Raw genomic sequence first — 24,402 nt, forward strand, 5'->3', positions numbered from 1 at the left:
TCAGCCCATGTTTAAATAAGGCAGACTCCTGGCTGTGGCCAATTAAACTATTTCTCTACTTTCTATTTTGTCGATAAATATCTGTATATTGCAGAGCAGAGCTCTCTGCACTTCTTCTGGTTCTGAGTGTTGCCCAATTCATTGAATCATTCTTTGCTCAAATGAGCTGTTATATTTGTTTTATCTAATGTTTTCCTTTTAATGAAAATAACAACAAACACAAATAATATTTGTGATGTGTCAGGCATTTGCCCAAATGCCTTACAAATATTAACTTACCTAACCATCATCATATCCCTGAGAGGTAGATTCTTTTATTATTCCCACCTTAAAAATGAGAAAATTTGGGGCACAGAAAAGGTAAATAATATGCCCAAGGTCACGTAGCCACTAGGTTGGTGACAAAACCCATGTGTGTGAACCCAGGAGATCTGGCTCAAGACTATGTTCTTCATTACTCTGCTCTTCTGCTTCTTGAAAAATCAGTTACCATAAGAAGCGAAGTTAGAAAGCCAGAGAGGTGCCCAAGCAATTTCTACTTTGCAGTAAGGAGATCTGAGCACTGGAGCAGCATTCAAGGGGACCTTGTGGACGAACCTCCCTAGTGTCCGTCAGTGCTTGCCACTCCCATTCTTTGGTGTGTACGCCCGGGGTTTTCTGTCATAATGGGATATTCAAAGCAGTTTTGAAAAAAGTCTCCTAGCATTCCCACCCTATGCCTCTTCGATCATGTGATCGTGTAGCCACCTCTAATCCCCGCCTCCACAGACATTCTGGTGCTGCCACCTTCTTGGATTCAGTCTAGTTGCCACCATTTACACTCATGCTCCAGTTAGCTCATCTGAAAATTGGGCTTATTATAAGCCACTTCACAAGCATAGTTAATGAGGATTAAACATGCGCAAGAAACTGCTGTTCAAAGGTCAGGATAAAAGTGACTTTTCCAGAAGGAAAAGATCAGAAGAAATTGGGAAAATAGGGGAAAACAGTTTATCCTAAAATTGAGGTGTCTGACATCAGAATCAGCCTTAGACTTGGTGCTATGGGTACCACGCTTTAGAAAAGGAGTTGGCAAACTTTCTGTAAAGCACCAGAGAGTAAATAGTTTAGGCTTTGCAGGCTATCCCATCGTGGTCATACTTCTCAACTCTGCCTTTGTTGAGAGAAAGTAGCCACAGACAATATGTAAACAAACGGGCTGTAGCTCTCTTCCAATAACATTTTATTTACAAAAATAGTCAGTGGGCTAGGTTTGATCCGCAGGCCATGGTTTGCTGACTCTCCTCTGGAGGGTTCCACTTGGGTCCTCTTCCAGCTGCACCCCTCCCCACAGGGTAAGGAGACTGTCAGGCTAGGAGCACATTCCCCTAAAGCTCACATACCTCCTCTTCTAAATCATGGTCCAGATATCCAGTATTTCTACCCAAACAGATGGAAGAACTTGTACACACTCTCAGGGCCTACACGTGACTTTTCCCTGGGCCCATCTTCATTGAGAGTGGACCACACATGCATAGCCCAGGGGCTGTGTGTGTATGTGTGTGTGTGTGTGTGTGTGTGTGTGTTGGAGGTTGAGGACAGAGGGTAGAGTGCAGATGAAGCTTGGATGCGAAGCCTACAATGTCCACAAGTATGCCCACGAGGCTTCTACTGTGAGAGACAGAGCCAATGATGGGAAGAGACAAAGATTGTTGGCTGGGAGCTGAGGACACGTGCAGTCGCATTCTGGTATGGAATTCCAAGGAGTCTGAGAATTCTAAATTTTCAGGTTCTGATCTTCAAAGTGGTTGCAAAGTTATATGTGTTAATGTTGGAGCCTAAGTCATATTTAACAGCATGTGAGCTGATTTTAATATTTAAACATCTAATATGCAGACCTTCATTTGCACCCTAGCTCTGGACCCCACAAATAATAGAGACAGGACAGCCTGATATCACAGGGTCAAGGACTGAACAAATGGGGCTATACTGGATGAACTTTTTATTGTACTTCAGGGCCACAAGTCAATAGCTGCAGGAAAACAAAGCCAGGCCCAATCCGCGATCTGAGAGGAAGTCAGGTAAGGCTTGGAAGAGAGATCCAAAGGCCAGCCTGCAAGGGGAAATCCCATGTGAGAATTCCTGGGAGAGAACAGGCCCCAGGCAGCAAGGTTACCTTGCCTGCTTCTCTGTAAGTTAATCCTGGAAACAAAAGGAAAACTATTTCAAAGCCCAACTCAGTAAACTGAGGCCTAAGTCAAATTACTAAACAATGGATACTCAGAGTTGGAAGGCTGCTACCCAACCATCTAATCAAGAGTTTTCAAATGGCTCTAGGCCCTTTGCCAGGATAGCAGAGCCAGTCCTTTTCCGTTGTCTGTCTGCAGTGAGACCCAGTGACCTGCTTCTCCACCCTCTGCACTAGAATCAGTGGATCACAGCATAGCTGGCTGGTCAGCAACAGCCTTCATCAGCACACCTAGGGAACAGAGGGCTCAGGGACGGAGCAGCAGCAAAGCCACCAACCTTCAAGGTCACAGGGAGGCTTAAGTAAAGGCATATATCAATAATGACCATGAGACCTCCCAAATATCAAGACTAAGTAATATCAACTGTGGGTGGGGAAAAAGAGCATTAGGTAATGACTGAGATTGAATTTATCATCAGTCCAGTGAATTGAGGGCATAGAGTCAGATTTATTGTGATTTAGAAAATTAAGACAGGCTGATGGTTTTGTAACAAAGAATTGTGGTGGAGTCAATGTTTATCCTTAATATACGTGTAATGAAAGTCTTTAGCTCATATTCTGCCCAATAAAGTGAGCTAAAATTTATTGATATTATTATTATTTTAAAAGTCTATGGGATGCCTATGAAAAGGGCAGAACCAGCCTAATTGCTAAGAAAACACCGCAGAAGAGGCAAAAGAGCATGAGAAAGGATTAGTCCAAATATGTGAAGATGATCTCCCCCAGTCTCCTGTGCCTGTTCTGACCAGCTCTCGGCCCACTTCCAGCCCCAGCCCAGACTGTTACCTTCATAGGGAGCCAAGGCTTCTCTTGACTGCTTGGACAAGAGGGTAAGGACCCTGGTTGCAGGATATGCCGGTGAAGTCATCCATGTCAATAGACCAGATCATGGCTCCTCCCAGGTTTAAATTCTTTAGGAACTGAACCTATGGGAGGCACAGAAGGACACACAGAGATGAGAAGACGCCCCTAACGATCCAGGACCATATCAGGTTCAGATGAGGATCTAGGCTTAGACTGCAGCAGTAGACTAGCTTATTTTCTGGAGTTAGAGACTCCTTGAGGAGTAAAATTGCTCAGAGAGAGAGTCGCCAAGTCAGCATTAGCCATCTCTCATTCTGACTCACAGAGTCACCACACTCAAGGTCCGGCATTCTTGGAGGCTAAGAAAACTCTCCATAATAAGGAAAGAAACTAGGAATCCCTTAACAAGATAAGTGGCCAGGATTGTCAGTTACACTTAAGCCTCCTTTTTGCCCTAACCGTGAGAGGAGCACAAATGTCTTTCCAAGGTCTAAGAAATGATAGGCTCGGGAATCTGGAGCCTTCTAGTTAGGCAATCCTTGAGAAGGACTGACAGTGTGTCCTGAGATAATTGACAAAGTAAATTACCTATACAGGCACCAATGTCTCCTTTATTCCCTCTCCCTGCTCCTTGCCCCTCACTTCTCTCCACTCCTTGCTTATCAGAATAAACTTACTTGTTCTCAACTATTTTTTGCATGCTTTCCAACTCTTCTACCTGTACCACAGCTGCTCACAGGTATGACATAGAGTCACTACTAGACTTGAACTATAGAGGGTGCTGGATCCCATCCTAGAGTCTGGGGCCTCAGAAACCTCTCTTTCAACATGGAGTATTCAGGCATTTTACCACATACCCCCGTTCCCTCCAACCCCCGCCCCAAAGCTGCATCTGCCCGTTCCAGAGCCTGCTGCCCCCCTACCTTGGTCTCCACGCTCTCCACGTCGTCATAGCCCACCCACTGGTTCCCCTTGACTGCGTAGGGAACTTGCTGATCCTGGAGCCTCGTGATTTTTGCTCCTTTCAGGAACTGGCAGATCTGGCAGGGGAAGGGGAAACAGAAGGGTCAGTAGTGGGTTATTCTTGAAACTTGATGAGAATAGACAGGACAGGTGAGCCACTAGAAACTTGGGGAAAATATCAGAACCTTTATCCCAAGGATCAGACAACGAGAGAAATGACCACCTATATCATACAAAGTGGGTGGCCCAAGGTGAGCCACTGTGAAGTGTCTGTGCTGAAGTCTCATCAGGAGGAGACACAGCAGCTAGAAATCAGAAAATACTTGAGTTCCAGATCAGACCCCAGCACCAACCAATACATCTTCCAACTTCTTCATTTGCAAAATGGAAATAATTACAATAATGCTTCCAACATATCTGCCTTAAAGTGTTGTTAGGATCAAATGAACTAATACACATTAAAATTTTTTTGGAACAGTAAAGTGCTCTACAAATGTGAAGTATTATCAAGATCATCACCAGTGTTCCTCACCTTGTAGTATCTCCACTTCAATTTCATTACTCCAGCTTTGTCCCCTCCCATTCCCAGTATCCCCTGTCCTGGGACTCCCCTTCTATCATTAGCTACATTCTTTCTGTTAGCATAAGGAGGAGCTCTAAAAAAGATACATCTTCAATTAAAAAATGCATTTCAGCATCATAGAAAATCCATTTTGGATTACTCTTTTTGAATGAACTGCGTTCATGCTTACTACAATGAAGGCAGAAAATGTAAGTTGAATATTTAATCAAATATCAACCTGTCAAAGTTGTAATGACCTAGATATGAACTGAACAATCGAATCAAACTTTCCATGAGATGGAAAAGTGCCTATCTACTGGTTGATTTTAAAACCCTACCAGCAGATTCTGAGCAATGACCTCTCTTCTCTCTTATTTTAAGAGTGTTATTGCTATCAACTTAAAGTACCCAAGGATGGTTCAGCCTCTCTCCCACCTCTTATCTGTCAGGCACCCTGAGATTCAATGAGGACTCTTACAATGATCCATGTCCCTTGCCTCTTGCCCATTCCTCTTGCCAGTTGAATTGATGATGTGTCAATCATTCTCATGTGTAATGTGAAGGGAAAAATTGAGCACTATACTGAATGGATATCTTGGTGGTTGTCAAGTCATTCAGCGTGGGCCCATGGCATGTCCACACCCACAATGAGAGGTCAGGCTGGGACTCCAAAGAGAGACCAGGATATAGATTAATATTTTTTTCTCTACCTGATTAAAGTTCTACTCATCCTTCAAGGCCCAGCATAAACTTCTGCTCTTCCATGGAGCCGTCCCTGGTCACCCATCTCTGATCTCATGTCACTCTACACCATGTATTGATCATTTAATCCCATATTGTTTTGCCATTGCCTCTGTGACTTTATTAAATGTTACAGTTATCTTGTTTTTGAACTTTTGTTTAACTAGTTATATTTGTATTCTACATTATTTCTACCTTGACAATAACCCCTTTAGAGAGAAGGATGGATAATTTCTTATTTCTAGCTTTCAAAGTACCCAGTGTTTGGGGTATGGGAGTGTCCAAAGAGTTTCTGTTGGCTGACTTATTGTTAGATTTCTATCTTCCCCTGTGCTTTTAAAATAAATGTTCCTAGATTGGAGGGCAGAGAGAAATGATGGCATAATTAGCTGAATACTTTTGTTATCCCCGTGATCTGTCTGACTTCTGTACAGAATTTGACACATTTGGCCACTTCCTCCTTTTGAAACACTGGCTTCTCTAAGGTCTTCCGCACAGAACTGTGTGGATTCTTCCCATCCCTCTTGTAGTTCCCTGTCAGTTACCTTAATAGTCATCCCTCCCTCTGCACATCCCCCGGGTGCAGGAAGTCCTTGGGTTTGTCTTGGGCCCCTTTCACTTCCCACTGTATGGTTTGGCTTCAGGTACCATCTTTATGCTGATATTTTTGAGTCTATCTGTCTGATGCAGACTGGCCTGCTGTGATACAAGTCCATCGATTCAATGACTCACTTGTTATCTGTATGTCCCACAGGCTCCTCACACTCAGAATGTCCAAGACTGATCTCATGAGCAGGCCCAGTTTCCACTCTGTCCTCCCTCCAGTCTTCCCTATCTCTGTAAATGGCATTGCCAGCCATTTAGCTGCTCAAATCAAGAACTTGGGGTGGTCTTCCTTTTCAGTTTTGCATACCCTCCTTCTACCTATCCCCATTCCTGGCTAGCTCCATCTTCTCTTCAGAGTTCAGCTTGTTTCACTTCCCCCAGGAAGCATTCCCTGACCCTCTCCCAAGCCAGAGTTAGGAGCTCCTCTCACACGTTCAGTACTCTGCACTTTCTCCTTCACAACACTCAGGACGCTTTACTGTCAGATTGAAGCTGGAACTGCCACCCAGACATTGCAGGCAGCTGAGGGCACAGGGGGTTTCCGGGTACCTCATAGTAGGCCAGGAAGCCTGAAGACTCTGTGATGGGTCCAGCAGCTCCAGGGCCATAGGCAGGGGCCCCCACGGTGGTTTCTGCAGAGGCCAGTGTGAAGGAGCGCCCATACGTGGGGATGCCCATGACCACCTTCTCTGAGGGCATTCCCTTACGTATCCAGTACCCCACAGCATATTCCTAGAATGGAAAGAGAGATAGTGGCTCAGAGTGTGAGGAAAGCAAGGTGTCAGGCCTTTTTTAGCCTCTATCCCAAACTTCACAAAGGTGACTGCTTGGTTTCTTTTCTATATCCGAGTGTGAACAGACCCAACCCCGCAGGACCAGAGTGCTTGTTCTAATGCACGTATGCTCCTTAGCCAAAAGGCTTATGCATCTTTTTCTAATTTCTGAAAGGAATTAGACAGTGGATCACTAAAGAAATGAGTCAAGAAACCTCAAAAACATGAAATCAAGACCGTCACCATCTTCCTTTGCCTTTGGAGTCAACTCAAAATCCCTATGGAATTTGTCTACATGATGGCTCATTGTGAATAGTGACAAACATGGCTGTCCATGAGGCCTCACAATGACCTTGGACCCAATGGGACATGTCAACATAAAGAGTCAAACTCTGTAAAATATTTGAAGAGATTTATTCTGATCCAAATATGAGTGATACATGGCCCACGACACAGCCCTCAGGAGATGCTGAGAACATGTGCCTGAGGTGGTCAGGGTACAGCTTGATTTCATACATTTCAGGGAGACATAAGACATCAATCAATACATGTAAGATGTACTCTGCTTCACTCCAGAAATGCAGGACAACCAGAAGCGAGGGCTTCTAGGTCATAGGAGAACTCAAAGATCTTTTGACTGGCAATTGAAGGAGTTATTATCTAAAGGCCTGAGGTCAATAGAAAGGAATATCTGGGTTATGATAAGCCGGTGTGGAGACCAATGTTTTATCATGCAGGTAAAGGCTCCAGGTAGCAGGCTTCAGAGAGACTAGATTGTAAATGTTTCTGGTCTCTGTGTTGGTGTTAATGCTGGTCAGCTGTGAGGCATGTCCGACACCCCACTTCCCATCATGACCTGAGTTGATTTTTCAGGTTGACCTTGGACTGCCCTTGGCCAAGAGGAAGGATTTGTTTGGAGGGCTTAGAATTTTATTTTTGGTTTATAGACAGATTGGGAGGTAAGAGGCTAGTTTTGGTTTTCCTGCTCTCAGAACAAAATAAGGGATTAGAGAAGACAAAAACATGTCTCCCCATCCTTAAAGATAGCTGGCAGAGAGCAAGGAGTGAAGGAGGCTGATGTGACTTAGCCCCATGAAGGCCTGGAAAACCCCAACCAGAAATCAGGAGATCTAGCTCTGGACTGATCCATTTTGTAACTTTGAATATGAAGGCCTGGAGACATGCAACACAGATGTTTTTCCCTGTTTTTCCCCCAGAATTTTAGAAATATACATCCATATATATGAAACAGCCTTTGCAAAAATTGTAACTGAGAACATTATGCCAGTGAAAGAGATCTGACCTAACTGACTCCATCTTTCTGCTGATCTCCAAGCTGTCCTTGCTCATTCCTGGGTGTAAGTCCAACTCAATTTGGGAGGAATTTAGTCTATAGCAGGCGTCTCCAAACTTTTTACACAGGGGGCCAGTTCACTGTCCCTCAGACCGTTGGAGGGCTGCCACATACTGTGCTCCTCTCACTGACCACCAATGAAAGAGTTGCCCCTTCCTGAAGTGCGGTGGGGGGCTGGATAAATGGCCTCAGGGGGCCGCATGCGGCCCAAGGGCCATAGTTTGGGGATGCCTGGTCTACAGTTTAGCTTTGAAGCAAAGACGATTATCAGTCCTTTTTGGAAACAAGCTCTCCTCTTGCCTAGAGATCAGTCTGCCTTTGTAGAACTAACAAATTAGCCACGAGATTAGAAGTTATGGTTTAGGACTCATGCAGCCAAAGGCTGCAAGATTCCAAACCTCCCCAAATTGCAGCTGGAAATAACATCACTGCTGCAAAAGCTAAGATCAATGCTTGAGATATTTTGTAGATCTTGCATTCTGATGTGCCTGCTGACACCACCCAGACCCAAGAATCTGGCTCAACCGGTTCTGTGATTCCTCCCAAGAACAGAAGACAGCAAGAAAAACCTACTTTGAACTCCTGTGATTTCATCTTCAACCTGACCAATCAGCACTCCCCACCTTCTGACCCCCATCCACCAAATTATCCTTAAAAACTCTGATTCCTGAATTTTTAGGGAGCCTGATTTGAGTAATACTAAAATTCCAGTCTCCCATACAGCTGACTCTGCATGACTTAAACTCTTTCTCTATTGCAATTCCCCTATATTGATAAATCAGCTCTGTCTATGCAGTGGGCAAGGACAACCCATTGGGTAGATACATTTTGTTCCAGAACAACATCAACAACATTTTTTTTTTCACTTTTCATTTCCCACCACCAGGATCTTCACATCATACAACCCTGAAGAGTCAATGGAATCTGCCAAGCTTCTATTTCATCATCCATGAAGTGGGAGTAATAATTCCTACCCAGCTGACCTCAAGGTGTTGTTTTGAAGATAGAATTAAATAGGGAATACAGATGGACACAGGAAGGTACAAGTTCTATACACCTGTGTAGGTGCCAAGGAATGTATCAAAGATGGAAAATCCAGAGAAGACCGGGATGGAGGCACTCTCAGCCAGAGAAAGAGCTCAGGGCACTTCAGCTGTCAGCACTTCTGACATTTTCCAGGTGATATTTTATTGGTGCCTGGTTAAAGCACTTCTCCTGCACTCACTTGCTCCTGGGGCCACCCACATCCCTCCTGGGCCCATGGATCTTCCTCAGTTCAAGACAGAAGTAACTCTAGACATGCTGGACTTTCCCCGGTGCCCCACGTCCACAGCTGGTGCCCCTGTGGTTCCCCTGGTCCACTCACCACATTGTAGTAGGAGCTTGGCCCTCTGTCCCGCCACCCCTTGCTCAGAGGGCTGTTGTGGCCGGTGATGAGGGGCTTTTCCCAAGACCCATGGAAATCGAAGGACAGGATGTTGATGAAATCCAGATCTCTAGAGTGCCAAAAGCAAATGGAGAGATTTTGTGATGAGCAGTGGTAGAAACAACTGGAAGTAATTGTTTTGGCTTTGAATGATGCTGCTAGATGGATTGAAAGTCTTTGGAAAGTTGTTCCTGACTGAATGATGCAGGCTTAGGACGGTGACCTTCCTTTTCTTCCTCCTCCTCTCATCCCTCAAACATGCTGATGCATCATTTGCAAGTTGGAAGCAGAGGGATGGAAAGTCGCTCTGATGTACTCACTTTGCCAGTTTCTCAATCTGATAGCTGTTATCAATCATTTGCCTCCCTGCAGATACACCTGCAGTCAAGAGAAGCCTTTCCTTGGTAGATTTTGTGATGTCCTTCTGAAAGGCTTCTGCTAACTCCTAGGGAAAACAGGGAAACAAAGTGTTAGATTTCCCTTCCTAGAGTACAGCACTAAGCTTCTTGCCTGGAATCTATGAGGTTTCTGGAACCACATTAGGTGGAAAAGATCAATCCTTTCCTCTCCATCCCACATGGGATGCCTTGTGCCTGTATCTGCTCAGGAAGTTTCCACATTAGGCAGGAGGATCCCAGCCTCACTGTACCCAGGAAATAACTGTCTTGATTTCTACCTGATAGATTTTCTGATCTACCTGATAGATCTTCTATGAGGCTACCTCGGTACCCAGGAAATCCTATGGCTCCACACTCTTTTTTATGGATGTTGCTTTATTTTGATGATCTTCATCAAAAAGAATATCAAAATAAATATATAAGGGGGCTCCATTGTTTCATATTGTTCCTGCCTTAAGCAAGGAACAGGGGCTTTTCTCCCATTAGTGGGGGCTTCAGAAAGGCTGGGACTGCCTACCAGACTCAACCTCTTCTTTTTTCTCTTCCAGTGTGTCTGTGGCTTCTGCATGTCAGAGTACTGAGTACACCATGGTGTCTGACTTACATGAATCAGCGCAGTGAAATGAGTGCTGTCTTTCTGACCTGGGTAGATCCAGCTCACATCCAGTCCATCAAAGTTATGGTTCCTCAGAAACAGGATTACGGAGTTAATGAATTCCAAACGTGATGTAGAAGAATCCACCATGGGGTGGAACCTGGGAAGAAGCAATACAAGTGTCTTTTTCGAAAGGACAAGTAACACCCGCAGTGCAACACGGTTTTCGCAGAAATCCTGAAGTAGTCTTCTCTTCCCCAATATTTGCTTACAAGTTGTCTGTTCTAATGCTTTCCCCTTTTGAAGCAGATGAAAGAAGAAGGATTGTTGGGCCAGAATGTTCATCCAGCCAGGTAAAAGAAGATTGGGTTCTCTGCAGACCTTCCTGATAGTAACGGAGCTGCCTTTGACCAAACCTCAGGTGGGCCTCTCTGAGCCCTCTTCTCAGCCGGACCTCAGCCCTGGGCTTCTGTGTCTGTCTTTGCAGTGTCCAGTTTTAGCAAAAATCCTGCTAGGTCAGTTTAGCAAGAGAACCCCACCCCTGGTACCTGATCAACCTCACCTCCCCACCACCATCCCCCAGGTGATAGCTTAGCACTCTGGCCTCCTTTAGCAGGAATTCTGTTGAATCAGTTTAGCAAGAGTCCTCCCAGCCCTAATGCTTTCTCCTTACGATTTTCCATCCACTGATTTCCCGCAGCGTGCTCTTTGACTAATTTCCTCCCTTGCCTTTGCTATCCTTGGAATGGAACCCAGTACCATACTGAGGTCTTTTCCCCCCATTGCAGTATTTCCTGAATAAAATCTATTTTACTGCTTTAAATACTGTCCAGCTTTGGTTTAACACTTTACACCCTTGGAAAAGCAGTTTGCAGTGTGGTGGGCTTGGGGTCAGGAGAGCTAGATTCCAGTCCAGGTCAGAGTCCTTTCTGATGGCCACTTTGTCATTAACCTGCTCTCTGAGTTCCAGTCTGGCTACCTCTAAATTGGGACTGGGGGTCCTAATCCTGATTCACATGCCTCAATGGGGTAACATTTAGGGAAGTTCTAGGAAAAAGAACTGGACTCCAGTGACTTCATGGTCCCCAAACAAGCATCCCGGTCACAAACAGGCAATGCAGATCTCCCCACCCCCAGGATATCTGACGAAAAGCGAGCCTTGAAAGCAGCAGCTCCTCAAGTTTCATCCGAACCAGAATTCTGAAGCCACAAAGTTGATTCTCAGATGCCCACACCAATGGTACCAACAGCATTTAAAACCCAAAGCTGTAGATGAGAAACTGGTATTTTCTGGGCACATAACCTTTAAGTTGTATCACTTTTCACCTCTTACAATAGCTCCCACCCCCAGGCTTTCTAAGAGCCTTGAATGAATTAATTTTGTTTTATTCAATTTAATTGAGATTTTTAATTCCTGCATGTCTCTCAGCTTCAAAGTAGAAGAGATAGCAAGAAACTGGCCTGGTATCAGAAAACTATGGTGGAAATAGGTTTCTAGCTTTTCTCTTGCATTTGAAAGTGCTTACAATAATCAGAAAGCCATCGCACCTGAGCCTCTGGGCAAATGACTCTAATTTTAGGAGAGATGCCCATTCAATAGAAATTTACTAATTTGTTCCTCAGAAGCAAGTTTGTGTGTTTCACATACATAATTATTCTGCACAGCACCTGACACAAAGCCTGGCATTTACCTAATAATAACAATAATAATCATATAATAATAATTACGGCAACCATTGAGCCCTTATGCTAAACAGTTTGCTTGCATTGCCTGCGTTTACAACATCACCCTGAGGTAAATTCTGTTACTATTCTTATTGTATAGTTAAAGAAAACTGAGGCATATGGACATTGAAGAACTTGATGAAGTCACACGCCTTGCATGGGTCTAACGGGAAATCCAAACTAAACACGTCTATCTCCAAAGTTCTATTTTTAATCACTAAACTGGTAAACAATTACTTACTGAATGAATTTACTGAATGAATGAACGAAAGCGAGGATGAATGAATGAATGAAGACATTTTTATTTGTATCAAAACCTAAGCACGGTATTAGGAAGGAGAGAGAATTTGAGAATTAGAAAGATAGTTGCCATGGAAACCCATTCATACTGAAGGGTGTTCATGGAGGGGTTAACACAGAACCAAAAAAGTTAGGTAGCCTGATCTTTCTTCCTTCTTTCTGTGTGCAGAAATCTACATAGGTCTTCTAACCCCTGCTTCTTCTCTATGCCGACTCCAGCTGTAACTGAGCACTGACAAGTTGCTCAAGTGGTATTGTCAGATTTCTGTAAAAACTGCAAGACTCTCCTAGCCGAGTGTAAGATCTCTGGATTTTTTAAGATGCTAGCACTTTAAATAATAAAGCAGAAGAAATTCAAAATTAGATAAATTCTAGTTGAAGATTGAAAAAATGTGATTTTTATCCTTATGTATTTTCATTTAGCTCTTGATGTAAGTGGGATATCATTTTCATGTGAATAGAAAATATGATTTAGAATGTGTGCTTTGTATCAGTAGCTATTTTGGTTTTAAGCAAAGCAGAACCGATAGTCTCCTCTGCTGCTCTGATGGTGCTCAGGCCATCTGGCTGCGCAGCCAGGACCCCAGACATTGTAGTCCGCTGACTGCTATGGGCCAAGGTGGGGCTTCTCAGAGGAAGCAACCCACCCAACCCACCCTGGGGTGCAAAGTCAAACCCTCTAGTGGTTAAAAAAATTGCACTTTCCAATTAAAACTATCTCTACAATCCATTAAGTGGAAAACGTTCTGTAAATAATTAAGAATTTTTAGAGTATTATTCATGGCCTACTTTTTCGCAAGCCTTGAGTGTCTGGGCCTGTGTTAAGCTCTGAGAGAATTCCTTCAAAGACCCCAGGAAGCTGAATGCTGTGCCTCTGCTTGTGAGAAAACTCAGATCAGTTTTGCCACCTGGCCAAGGGAAAATGTCTTAAAGCCTAGTCCAGTATCTCTTCTCAGGAGGAGGAAAAGTGGTGATGATCAGAAATTACGTGGGAAAATGAACAAAAAATAAAGATGTGGTCTTACCCTTTGGAACCAAACAGGTATCCTCCAATGGACAAGAGAATTTTCAGTTTGGGATTCCTGAAGTAGAAGAAAAAGATGATTATTGCTTTTCTGGCTGCCAGGGAAGCCTTTGTCTAAAGAACAGAGTTCTTAAGTGTAGAGAATATGGACAAATAGGGCCTGGATGTTGGAACCAAAGCAAAGTTCAGTGAAGCATTGGTGACAAAAACAGTTAGGATCAGAAATACACCCAGAGAAATACATAGGAATGGATGAATGAATGAATGAACGAATGAACGAATGAGATAGTAGGTCTTAGGCCCAGCTTAAGACCAACATCCTTCCCTAAAGCCCGTGCAGTATGTTTCCACCTCCATCTTACTGACTTGGTTTTGAGACTGTTGATAGTCTGGTAGAGCATCGCTTCACTCTTGTCCTTGATGATAACCTTGTTGTTCCTGATGCTGGCGAACGAGTAGATGAGGTGAGAGCATAGGAAGGGGTCAATGTTCTCTGGGGTGAATCTTCCTGGTTCCTGCCGGTCCTGGGACCAGTTGGTAAAGTAGCATACCAGCTTGTAGGCAGATCCTGGAGTTGAGTGAATAGACCCAATGAGATTCTAGTGCTGGTGCCTTAGAGCCCAGAAAGCCACAAGTTTCTCCTCAAGACAGCCATTGCATCATCCGCCCATTCTGCCAGAGCCTCTGAGGGTCATTCAGCCTGGGCCTTCAGTGCTCGTTCTGAAGTACCCAGACCCCAGTTGAGAAATACATTGAGTCTGGGCACAGGGGCTCAAACCTGTTATCCCAGCAGTTTGGGAGGCTGAGGCAGGAGGATCGCTTGAGCCCAGGAGTTCAAGACCAGCTCTGGCAACATAGCAAAACCCCATCTCTACAAAAAATTTAAAAATTAGCCGGGTGTAGTGGTGCACACCTGTAGTCTCAGCTACTCAGGAGGCTGAGGTGGGAGGAGTGCTTGAGCCTGGGAGCTCGAGGCTGCAGTGAGCCATGGTCATGCCACTGCACTCCAGCCTGGACCATACAGTGAGACCCTGTCTCAAAAAAATAAAAAGAACTACACTGAGAGACAGATATACCATCCACATATGAAATACCCACAGAGCACTAAGCTTCAGTGTGTATGGATGGATGGAGGACACAGATCAGCAGAGAAACAGATAATATGTACGTTGTGTATGCGGGTATTCATGCACACATATTGAGGCCAGGTATGGGAGTGGGGTGAGAGAGAGAATGGCTCAAAAAGACAGAACTAGAACAAGGGACACACAAAAAGATACACAGAACAAAAACTCAGTGTCATAAATATGTCAGTGGCAGAACCTGAGACAGTAATCAAGAGAAAAAGCATGTAGCAGAGAAAGAAAATGGACATCAAAAATGAGGCCGGGCGCGGTGGCTCAAGCCTGTAATCCCAGCACTTTGGGAGGCCGAGGCGGGTGGATCACAAGGTCAAGAGATCGAGACCATCCTGGTCAACATGGTGAAACCCCCTCTCTACTAAAAATACAAAAAAGTAGCTGGGCGTGGTGGCACATGCCTGTAATCCAAGCTACTCAGGAGGCTGAGGCAGGAGAATTGCCTGAACCCAGGAGGCAGAGGTTGCGGTGAGCCGAGATCGTGCCATTGCACTCCAGCCTGGGTAACAAGAGCGAAACTCTGTCTCAAAAAAAAAAAAAAAAAAAAAAAAAAAAATGAAAGCACCCAAGCCAGGAGACCCAGGCAGTAGTGACTTATGGATTACTTACCTCCCTGGAGAAGCAGCAGGACCACTAGACCTGCAAAAGACGGGTGGAAAGAGAAATCCGTTGAGCCAAACCTGGTTCTGCTGTCCCAGATGATGGCAGTGAAAATGTGGCTGTGCCCGCATACGAGATAGAGCCACACTTCATCTGGGCTCTTCAGCCACAGCTGCTGTGGTTCTTTTACAGGACCTGAGGTCCCCAGCCCTGGGGTGCCTTATAGTCTCTATATCCCTAGGCAGAAACATTTTCCAACCTGGGAATTTATTTTTCCATTCATTTATCCAACAAAGTTCTATTAAATCATATGCTCTGTGGCAAGCATTGCTCAGAACACTGGAGAAGCTACAGTGCATTAATGCCTTCCTTGCACTCAAGGAGCTCATGGTCTACACTGGAGTTGAATATAGGTAGTGTGACCACATAGTTTATTGTCCAATGAGACCCTTAGGAGAGTGAAAAGGAGCATTAATAATTTCCCTGGGACAACAGCTTGAACCAGAACTGTCTCAGGCAAATTGAGATGAATGGTCACTCTATGCACAAACAATTAACTCTTACAACAAGGTAAGATGAGTTGAGCAGTGTGAGCTGGCCCTGGAAGTGCTCTAAACTTACATGTTTGAGATTATGCCCAGGCTTTCTCCATAGGATGCCTACCCTAGGAAGACTGGTGAGATTATTCTGTCCTGAACACATCCTCCTAAAGGAAAGAAAGAGCAGCCTGCTGGATCCTAGACACTTTGCCCACTGGACAAGACTCCTGGAACAGCAATCCCCCCAGCCTGAACATACTGTCCACACTGGAACCCTTGGGGTCTGAAAGTGAAGAAAGGGGCAGTCAAAAAGGAGAGAAAACTTTGAATGACACAGCTGCTGGAGCTGATTCCTCCCCTGCAGAGCTTAGGGCTGGAAAACAGGGCTCTACTGTTCTCTCCTGATGATTCACGTGTTTTTTAGGCAGGGAATGTAGGAACCTGGTTCTGCACACACCCGCTAAGTAAACGGCCGGAGAAACTGTTTGGCACATGCATTGTCAGGCCAGCCTCCAGGCCCTTCTCCAAAGGGTCCCCTCCCTGCTGGCTGACCTGTTGAGGGTCCCGGGCTAAGCTAAGCTCAACAGGAAACTCAAAAGGCTCTGACCAAGGGCCCGTCATAGCCTGAAAGGCTAAGACAGGATAAAAGAGGTATGGACACAAAGCAATGGATTCTTTCCTCCAGCAGACATACTCCTCCCTCCCCTCCTGGTAAATATCCCTCGTTCACCCACAGCCCTATTTCCTCAGCCTCATCCCCACTCTCATCCCGATTCCCAGCCACCACAAAAGCCAGAGTTTTGGATCAGAACTGTAGAGTTGAAAGGGAGAGTTTAGAAAACACTTAATTCAGTAAACCATTCTGCAGATGAGAAACATGGGGCTTTCCAGAAGTTTTAAAATGTAACCACAGCATAGCCCATGAAAGATGTGACTCCTAATACAACGCTCATACACCGAGGGACTAAGAAAGTCTGGCCTCTTTCCTGTCTCCTGACTCTGGTTCTAATGTGGACAAGAAGCGCTTCTGTGCAAACTGAAAACATCCCACTGGTGCAAAGCGCTCTGGCTACTGCTGCCTTCTTTCCCATTCAGGAAGGATCAGGAGGTTCCCCTGCGAAAGCTGCATTAACTTGAGATTTTTTGACACTAAGGTCAACAGAGAGACTGCAGTCCCCTGAAAGAAGGAAGATCACTTCTTCTACAAACCTATTATCCCTTCCCTCCTCACCAGCTTTCCTTCTGAATTATCAACCCCCTGCTTACCTGCCCAGAGAGACTTCTGGTTCATGGTGATTGCTCTCATATCCTCAGCCAGCTTCCCCTGGGATGTATGTTCCCTGGGTCTTTTATCTTCTGAGGTTTCAACAGCCTGTCCCACAGGAAAGAAGCAAGAAATCCAGGAGATTCTAGGGACTTCCCCTGGCAGACTTGTGAAACTTCTCGGCAATGAAGCCCAGATTTGAGCAATGCCAACTCTGACCTGTGGGAAATGAGTTGGGAATACAGCTGCTGAAGAGCCCTTTTCATGTAATCCCACCTGAAAGGGACCCGGTCCTGGAGAAGGGAAGATGATACTCAGGCTGTGCTCCCTGGTATTAACCTCGACCCTGAATCTCCTTCCTCCTCATCCCAATCTGTCTCCTTCTTCTTGTCCCCACCTCTCTCTGTGCTCACACCACTTCTGGCCTGCTTCTTATTATTATTATTATTATTATTATTAGAAATAGGGTCTTGCTCTTGCTCCGTCACCCTGGCTAGAGTGCAGCGGCACAATCATGGCTCACTGCAGCCTCAACCTCCTGGGCCCAAGGGATCTTCCCAGTTTAGCATTCAGAGTAGCTGGAACCACAGGTGTGCACCACTACACCTTGTTAATTTTAAAAAAATTGGAGAGGCAGGATCTCACTACATTATACCCTGGCTGGTCTTGAATTCCTGGGCTCAAGTGATCTTCCTGCCTTGGCCTCCCAATGTGCTGAGATTACAGGCAGGAGCCGCCTCGGCCTACAACAGCTATTGTTTACCAGTCACCGCCAATGGCACCTTCTCTGTAGCTCTTCCCACTCCACCCCCGCCCCCCCCCCCACAGCTGGGACTGGCTGGCACCTCTGCCCACAGTGCATCCTATTTCCTTTCATTCCTTCATACCGTATTGTGTGACTGTATCGGTGCCTATGTCTGTCTCCCCAATTCCACTGTGCAGTTCTTAGGTAAAAGACGTATGAAAAGCAAAAATTAGTCAGGCGTAATGGCACATGCTGATAATCCCAGCTACTTGGGAGGCTGAGGTGGGAGGATCACCTGAGCCCCAGAAGTTGAGGGTGCGGTAAGCTGTGATCACACCACTGCGCCACTGCAGTCTAGCCTGGGTGACAGAGTAAGACTCTATTAAAAAAAAAATTATGTGAAACACAAAACCGAAAACCTCAACAAATGTTTGTTCGGGATCCTGCCTTAGCCTGTGAGAAGAGACTTGCACTCAATTCAAAGGCTCAGATCCTCGGGGCCCTGCACATCTGCTCCCTACCTATCTCCCAGTGCCCTTTTCATAACTGGTTCCTCCGTGCCACCCAAAATTTACATGTTGAAGCCCTAATTCCTAGTGTGATGTCATATGAATAAGGTAGCATTAAGGGTAATTAGATCATTAGGGTAGAGCCCTTATGAATGAGATTAGTACTCTTACAAGAAAAGGCACAAAAGAGATGATCTCTCTGTCTACCATGTGAGCAGACAGCAAGTAGGTGGCCTACAGCAGGCCAGGAAGAGGGCCACCACCAGACACCTCATCTGTGTGCAGCTTGGTTTTAAACTTCCCAGCCTCCAGACTGTGAAAAATAGACGTTTGTTGTTGAAGTCACCCAGTCTACGGTATTTTCTTATAGCTGCCTGACCTAAGACATCCACCTACTCAGTTCTCAAGGTCTCCAGAAAGCTGCAGAAACTTCAGTGTGAAAACAGCTCAGCCCACTGAGAGGGTGCCAAGTCAGTGATGTGGAAAGCTCTAATTTTGTTCTTGTTTCTTTGTTGATAATAAATATAATATAGGTTCATACTAAACTTCTTATGCATAGCAATGTATTCATTCTTCTTTCAAATTTAAAATAAGATTTAAGAAAGCACTCATGGGATTCTTTGTTAGTTTGAATTGAAGTCTTTTCATCTTATGGTAGGCATTTCCTGCCCTGCTGAAGGAGGTAAATGCAGCGTTTGATAAGTGTGCCTGTGAATTCACACTTGCTTGCATTGCTTTGCAAGTATCTACGTCTGTACGGATGACTAGATTGGCACTGGGAGTACACTAACGAAAGGCATTAATGTTTTATCCCCACTTGCCTGACATGATGCCTTATTACGTTGGTGGATGGAGAGATGTGTCTTCATTTTAATTCTAGAAAAGGATAAACTTGTCCCCCAAACTAAAAGAGAAAACTTAGTCAATCAGATTTTGACTTTCATGTTCAAGGTTATGGCAAGTGTTTGCAGATTTTCTTCTTAAACAAGTTTCCTTCCAGGCTTAAGCTATGGATTCTCTCCTAAGCAAAGTCTTCATCTGCTCCAGTGCCTCTTCCAACTCAAAACCTAATTTGGAGACATTCCTTACTAGACTCCTAATCTTTCGAAGTCACAAGAGATATTAGCATGTTCTTAACTCATGGAAGAGAAAGAGAATACGGGTGCAGGGGTTGGAGCCCCAGAAGGAAAAAATGGATTTCAATCCTTTAGCATCCAACAAGTACAACAAACACTTATAGAAAACCTACACCTTGTAATGAACTGATAAGAGCTTATAGAGCCCCTGTTTTATCTACCTCAAGAAACGTGTACTCTACTTGTGGAGACAAATGCATAAATACAGGTAAATATACTATTATGGGGAATGAAGAGCTGGCACCTCTGCCCTCAGCGCATCCTGTTTCCTTTCATTCCTTCACACTGTATTGTGTGACTGTTTCAGTGCCTGTGTCTGTCTCCCCATCTCCGACGTGCAGTTCTTAGGTAAAGGAAATATGAGAAGCAAAAATTCGCCAGGCATAGTGGCACATGCTGATAATCCCAGCTACTTGGGAGGCTGAGGTGGGAGGATCACTTGAACCCCAGAGGTTGAGACTTTGGTAAGCTGTGATCACACCACTGCACCACTGCAGTCTAGCCTGGGTGACAGAGCAAGACTCTACCTAAAAAAAAAAAGAAAGAAAGAAAGAAAGAAAGAAAAAGAATTACTTGAAACAAAAACGAAAACCTTAACAAATGTTTGTTCAGGATCCTGCCTTAGCCTGTGAGAACAGACTTGCACTTAGTTCAAAGGCTCAGATCCTCGGGGCCTTGCACATCTGCTCCCTACCTGTCTCCCAGTGCCTTTAAAAAAAAAAAAAAATAACTGGCTGCTAAATAAAGCATCGATCTTTAAAATATATAAAAGAAAATTAATTGAAAAGAATATGAATGGAGTGTTTACTCTTTGTCAGTCACTGCATAAATGCAATTTATACAGTAAACCAAATACGAACCACATATAATTCGATTCCAGCTTTCTGTTGACTTCTGTTTTAAGTCGAGGAGACAAACATGTAAACAGATTATTCCTTTTTTCCTCAAACTTGAAATTTAAAAAATGTAATTGTAGCAAATTTACATTGCAGCAAAACCCTAAGAATATTAAAATATATAAAGCAGAAAATGAAAGTACCTACTCATTCTTTAAAGAAACTACTGTTAACAATTTTGGTATGTATCTTCCCTAATCCCTTCTCTCTCTCTTTCTTTTTCTCTCTGTCTCCTCTGTCTTGACACACGCATACACACACACACTCTCTATTTCTCTCCCACTCTCAACAATTTATGGCAAAGCATCCTTTCACATAGTCAGAATAGAGAATATCAATTTATATGCCATTTGCAATGACTGCATCCCCCATTGATGGATATTTCAGTTGTTTTCAAATTTCACAGTCTCAGATAATTCCTCGATGATTTTGTATAAAAGACATGTATTGGCCAGGTGCGGTGGCTCAGGCCTATAATCTCAGCACTTTGGGAGGCCGAGACGGGTGGATCACGAGGTCATGAGATCGAGACCATCCTGGTCAACAAGGTGAAACCCCGTCTCTACTAAAAATACAAAAATTAGCTGGAAATGGTGGCGCGTGCCTGTGGTCCCAGCTACTCAGGAGGCTGAGGCAGGAGAATTGCCTGAACCCAGGAGGCGGAGGTTGCCGTGAGCCGAGTTCCGCCATTGAACTCCAGCCTGGGTAACAAGAGCGAAACTGTCTCAAAAAAAAAAAAAAAGATGTATTTACTATTCTACTACTCTTCAAATTGTGCTTCTTTGTGTACTCCTTCCAACTACATATGGGCATGCTTCTTACCCTCATTCTAGTAAACAATAAACAATGGCTGTTATTAGTCGATCTTTCATATTAAAATTTTGCCTTCTTATTTTAACTTACGTTAAAATTAAAGATTGAGCCAATACTTTTCTCCTTCTCTGAGTTGCCTGCCCATTTCTACTGGATTCTCCCCTTCTCTTTGGTATAGCTTTTTAGGAATTCTCTCTGGATTATGTAAATTAATCTATTATATTTATTGTAATTTTTATTTTTTTCCTTCCTATTGTATTTATATTGTTTTCATTATATAGTTTAAAAAATTTTGTACGTCTGCCAATCTTCATTTACAGCTTTTGCATCTAGCTCTGGAAAGACATATGTGAGAGGCAGGATAAAGGAGCAGATAATTAAACACAAACACCACAGTGGCACCAACAGAATGGAGGACTACAGAGAACGGAGGGGCCAAACTGCCCAGGTAGGGACCTGGCTGGCATCCTTTGAAAGCAAACTTTGAGAAGAGATTAGGAGGAGGATCTGGGCATTGCCATGAGAAGAATAGGAAACTCACAGGGAGACCAGCTGTAGTGAAGTTGGACCCCGTAACTCTGTGGCAGATGTGGGAACAAGTGTGACTGAGAGTGTAGGGATGTCATGGGAACCAAGATCACCAGTAGGGGGCTGGAAGCATGAGGATGCGAGAGGATGTCCATTTCTTGGCATATGAGGCCAGATTTAAATGCCACTCTCCAGTCACCTTGATTTGCAGGGGGCCTGTGAAGGCGGAGTCTAGCTCCGTTCTAAAACCCCAGGGAGAACTTGAATCCCTAAAGGTTGGAAAACTACTTATTAACCCGAGATAAGGTTAAAAATATGCTTTGGGGATTTGCTTAAGGGGAAATTCAGAACCCGGTTCTGCCACAGGGCGGAAATAACAGCGGCGGGTGGCCTTCTATTAGTCAGTGATGAGGAGGGGGCAGTCACCATCCAGAGACAGCCTGGACTCGGGTGGGAGCTTCCCTGGCAGAGGCATGGGGAAGGGCGCCCTCTCGTGCTTGTCGGCTGGCAGCTCAACATCTACTTGGCTCTGGGCAGGTGTCCCGGGCCCAGACTCTTCTTGGCACCGAGGTTGTCTCAGAAATGTTGGAAGGATGAGGGGAGAGAGAAAGAAATAAGTATGATCCAAAAAAAAAAAAAAAAGGAAAAAAGGAAAAAGAAATAAGTATGTTCACTGCAGAAATAAGTGTGACCCAAAAAAGAGAACGTAGAGGAAGAACACGTGGGAAGATCAAAGGGAAAAATGCAAATAAAAATAAAGGAAGAAGAAATGCTCTATTCTAAATATGGCAAAGTGGATTTTTCTTGTTTGCCCTAACATGCTTGCATGCCTGAGGCTTGGCGCTGTCCCGCCTTGATTTCTGGGGCCGGATTCAGGCCTAAAACTGGTGTAACAGAAAGGGACTTCTTCTGTTCAGGTGCTTCAAGGCTGAGGAAGAGCCGGCTTTTTTTTTTTTTTTTTTTTTTTTTTTTTTTTTTTTAGCATATCTCAGCATGGGACACATGGGATCCCAGCTCAGTGTGGCCATCGAGAAGGCAGGACACTGGACGGAGGTTTCAAGAGGGAAAGTGTCCACTGGGATGGCCCTGGGGTAGAAGAGGTAGCAGGTTCAGAGAGAGGCATGTGCTCCCTGGGGAGAGCAGTGGGTCTGTGAGGCACCCAGACAGCCGAAATAGAAAGACGTGGGCTCAGTGATGAACGAGGGAGGACGAGAACAAGGTGCAGCAGCCACCTCGATACTCACCTTGTCTGAGACCCTTTATGTGTGAGATGTCATGATCCTTCTCCAGCTACAAATCTCTTGTCCATTCTTCTGGATGTTGTGTGTGTGTGTGTGTGTGTGTGTGTGTGTGTGTGTGTGTGTGTGTGACTGGACTGCTCCAAAGTTGTTTGATAATGGACTGTAAATCTTATTTCTTCCACTAAGTGGAGCATGTGATCAACACTATTTCTTGCTCCCCACTACATCTTCAGGACCTGTGCTTCAAACAAAATAAGACCTCAGGAAGTCACTGTTGGGTGAAAAGTGTAAGAATAAACAAATGAATCATTCATCTGTACACTTCCAGTTTTCCCACACACACAGCAGATCCATCACTGGTAGTCCACTGCTGATGAGTGAATGAATGGCCTCCCGGGAGCCCAGCTTTGGTGGATGCTAGGTTAGCTATGAGCTGGAAGGTGTTGTGTAAACTTTTGCCTGAGTTGAACCACTGGTGGGAACTTTGCTCAAATGCAGGATGTGGTCTGAGAGTTTCTCCTCTTCCTATTTTTGAGGGTGGGGGTTGGGCATTGAAAGTGCCTCTGATTTGCTGATGGGGTCTGAGCAGGTGCTGCCAGATCTGCAGAATTGAGAGCTGGGGAGGAAGGAGGAAAAAGAGGATGTAAGCAGCAGCCAGTAATGAGAATAAAGCTGCTCACAGGGATTCATGCGGTGGAAGACAGACCGGGACTCTGGAGGGCATCTGAGCTCATCGCTCGTTGCCCTGGGGCCTGCCCCAACTCTCATAAGACAGAGTCAAGGGGCTTTATAAAATGGGGATAATAAGATCACCTCCCTGGGAGGTTGTTTGAGGGAATGAAATGTGATAATGCAAGTGAAGTGCTTAACATAGTACCTGACTCAGAGCGTCTACTCGATAAACATTATCTAGTCTCATGTCCCAATAATTCACCTTCATTTCAACTTTCTGTTACATTAATAAAGAAGGAGTTTGGCCAGGTGCAGTGACTCATGCCTGTAATCCCAGCACTTTGGGAGGCTGAGGCAGGTGGATCACTTGAAATCAGGAGTTCAAGACCAGCCTGGCTAAATGGTTAAATCCCGTCACTACTAAAATTACAAAAATTAGCTGAGTGTGGTGGTGGGTGCCTGTAATCCCAGCTACTCAGGAGGCTGAGTCATGAGAATCACTTGAACTGAGGAGGCAGAGATTGCAGTGAGCCGAGACCGCGCCATTGCACTCCAGCCTGGATAACAGAGTGAGACTCCATCTCAAAAGAAAAAAAAGAAGGTAAAAAGTGTTGAGGAGCTGAAGACTGGTGTCAGGGTAGCCCTTCTGTGGTAATCATCCCCTGCCTGACCTGACCTTTCACTGTCTGCGGGGAAACTGGGCTGGACTGTAGCTGCCAAAGTCCATGGTCTTTGTCATTCCCTGTGTCACGGTTGGGCCCCCTGGGAGCAGGTGTGGAGTTGAAGTGGGAGTGCAAGTCGTTAATCAGAAATTATCAGCTG

At 44.8% G+C, this 24,402-nt stretch overlaps 1 protein-coding gene across 2 annotated transcripts; it reads right to left on the reverse strand.

The window, feature by feature from the left end:
- Positions 1 to 1,972: 1,972 nt before the first annotated feature.
- Positions 1,973 to 23,000, reverse strand: CHI3L2 (chitinase 3 like 2). Of its 2 annotated transcripts, none has more exons than XM_003933447.2 (12): positions 22,912 to 23,000; positions 17,043 to 17,259; positions 15,247 to 15,276; positions 13,865 to 14,066; positions 13,500 to 13,556; positions 10,459 to 10,609; positions 9,777 to 9,901; positions 9,397 to 9,526; positions 6,453 to 6,635; positions 3,955 to 4,071; positions 3,014 to 3,153; positions 1,973 to 2,181 (listed from the first exon to the last, which is right to left on the reverse strand). In XM_003933447.2, exons 2-11 carry the CDS (start codon positions 17,080 to 17,082, stop codon positions 3,016 to 3,018), a joined length of 1,173 nt encoding a protein of 390 aa, XP_003933496.1. In that variant the 5' UTR covers positions 17,083 to 17,259; positions 22,912 to 23,000; the 3' UTR covers positions 1,973 to 2,181; positions 3,014 to 3,015. The 2 variants fall into 2 exon arrangements, with proteins under 2 accessions (XP_003933496.1, XP_010342321.1); XM_010344019.2 differs by having other exon boundaries at positions 1,974 to 2,092.
- Between the last annotated feature and the right edge of the window lie 1,402 nt (positions 23,001 to 24,402).

Source organism: Saimiri boliviensis, chromosome 11 (genome assembly GCF_048565385.1).
Source record: "Saimiri boliviensis isolate mSaiBol1 chromosome 11, mSaiBol1.pri, whole genome shotgun sequence".
NCBI classification, from domain to species: domain Eukaryota; kingdom Metazoa; phylum Chordata; class Mammalia; order Primates; family Cebidae; genus Saimiri; species Saimiri boliviensis.

Bases quoted from the DNA above. Each gene is read 5' to 3' on its own strand.
- CHI3L2 (XM_003933447.2), bottom strand. From the start codon at position 17,082: ATGAGAGCAATCACCATGAACCAGAAGTCTCTCTGGGCAG. The intron at 4,072-6,452 runs GTACCCGGAAAC...TTCCCCTGCCAG, and splicing joins GCTTCCTGGCCTACTATGAG to ATCTGCCAGTTCCTGAAAGG. The intron at 3,154-3,954 runs GTAGGGGGGCAG...TGCCTCCCATAG, and splicing joins TGGAGAGCGTGGAGACCAAG to GTTCAGTTCCTAAAGAATTT.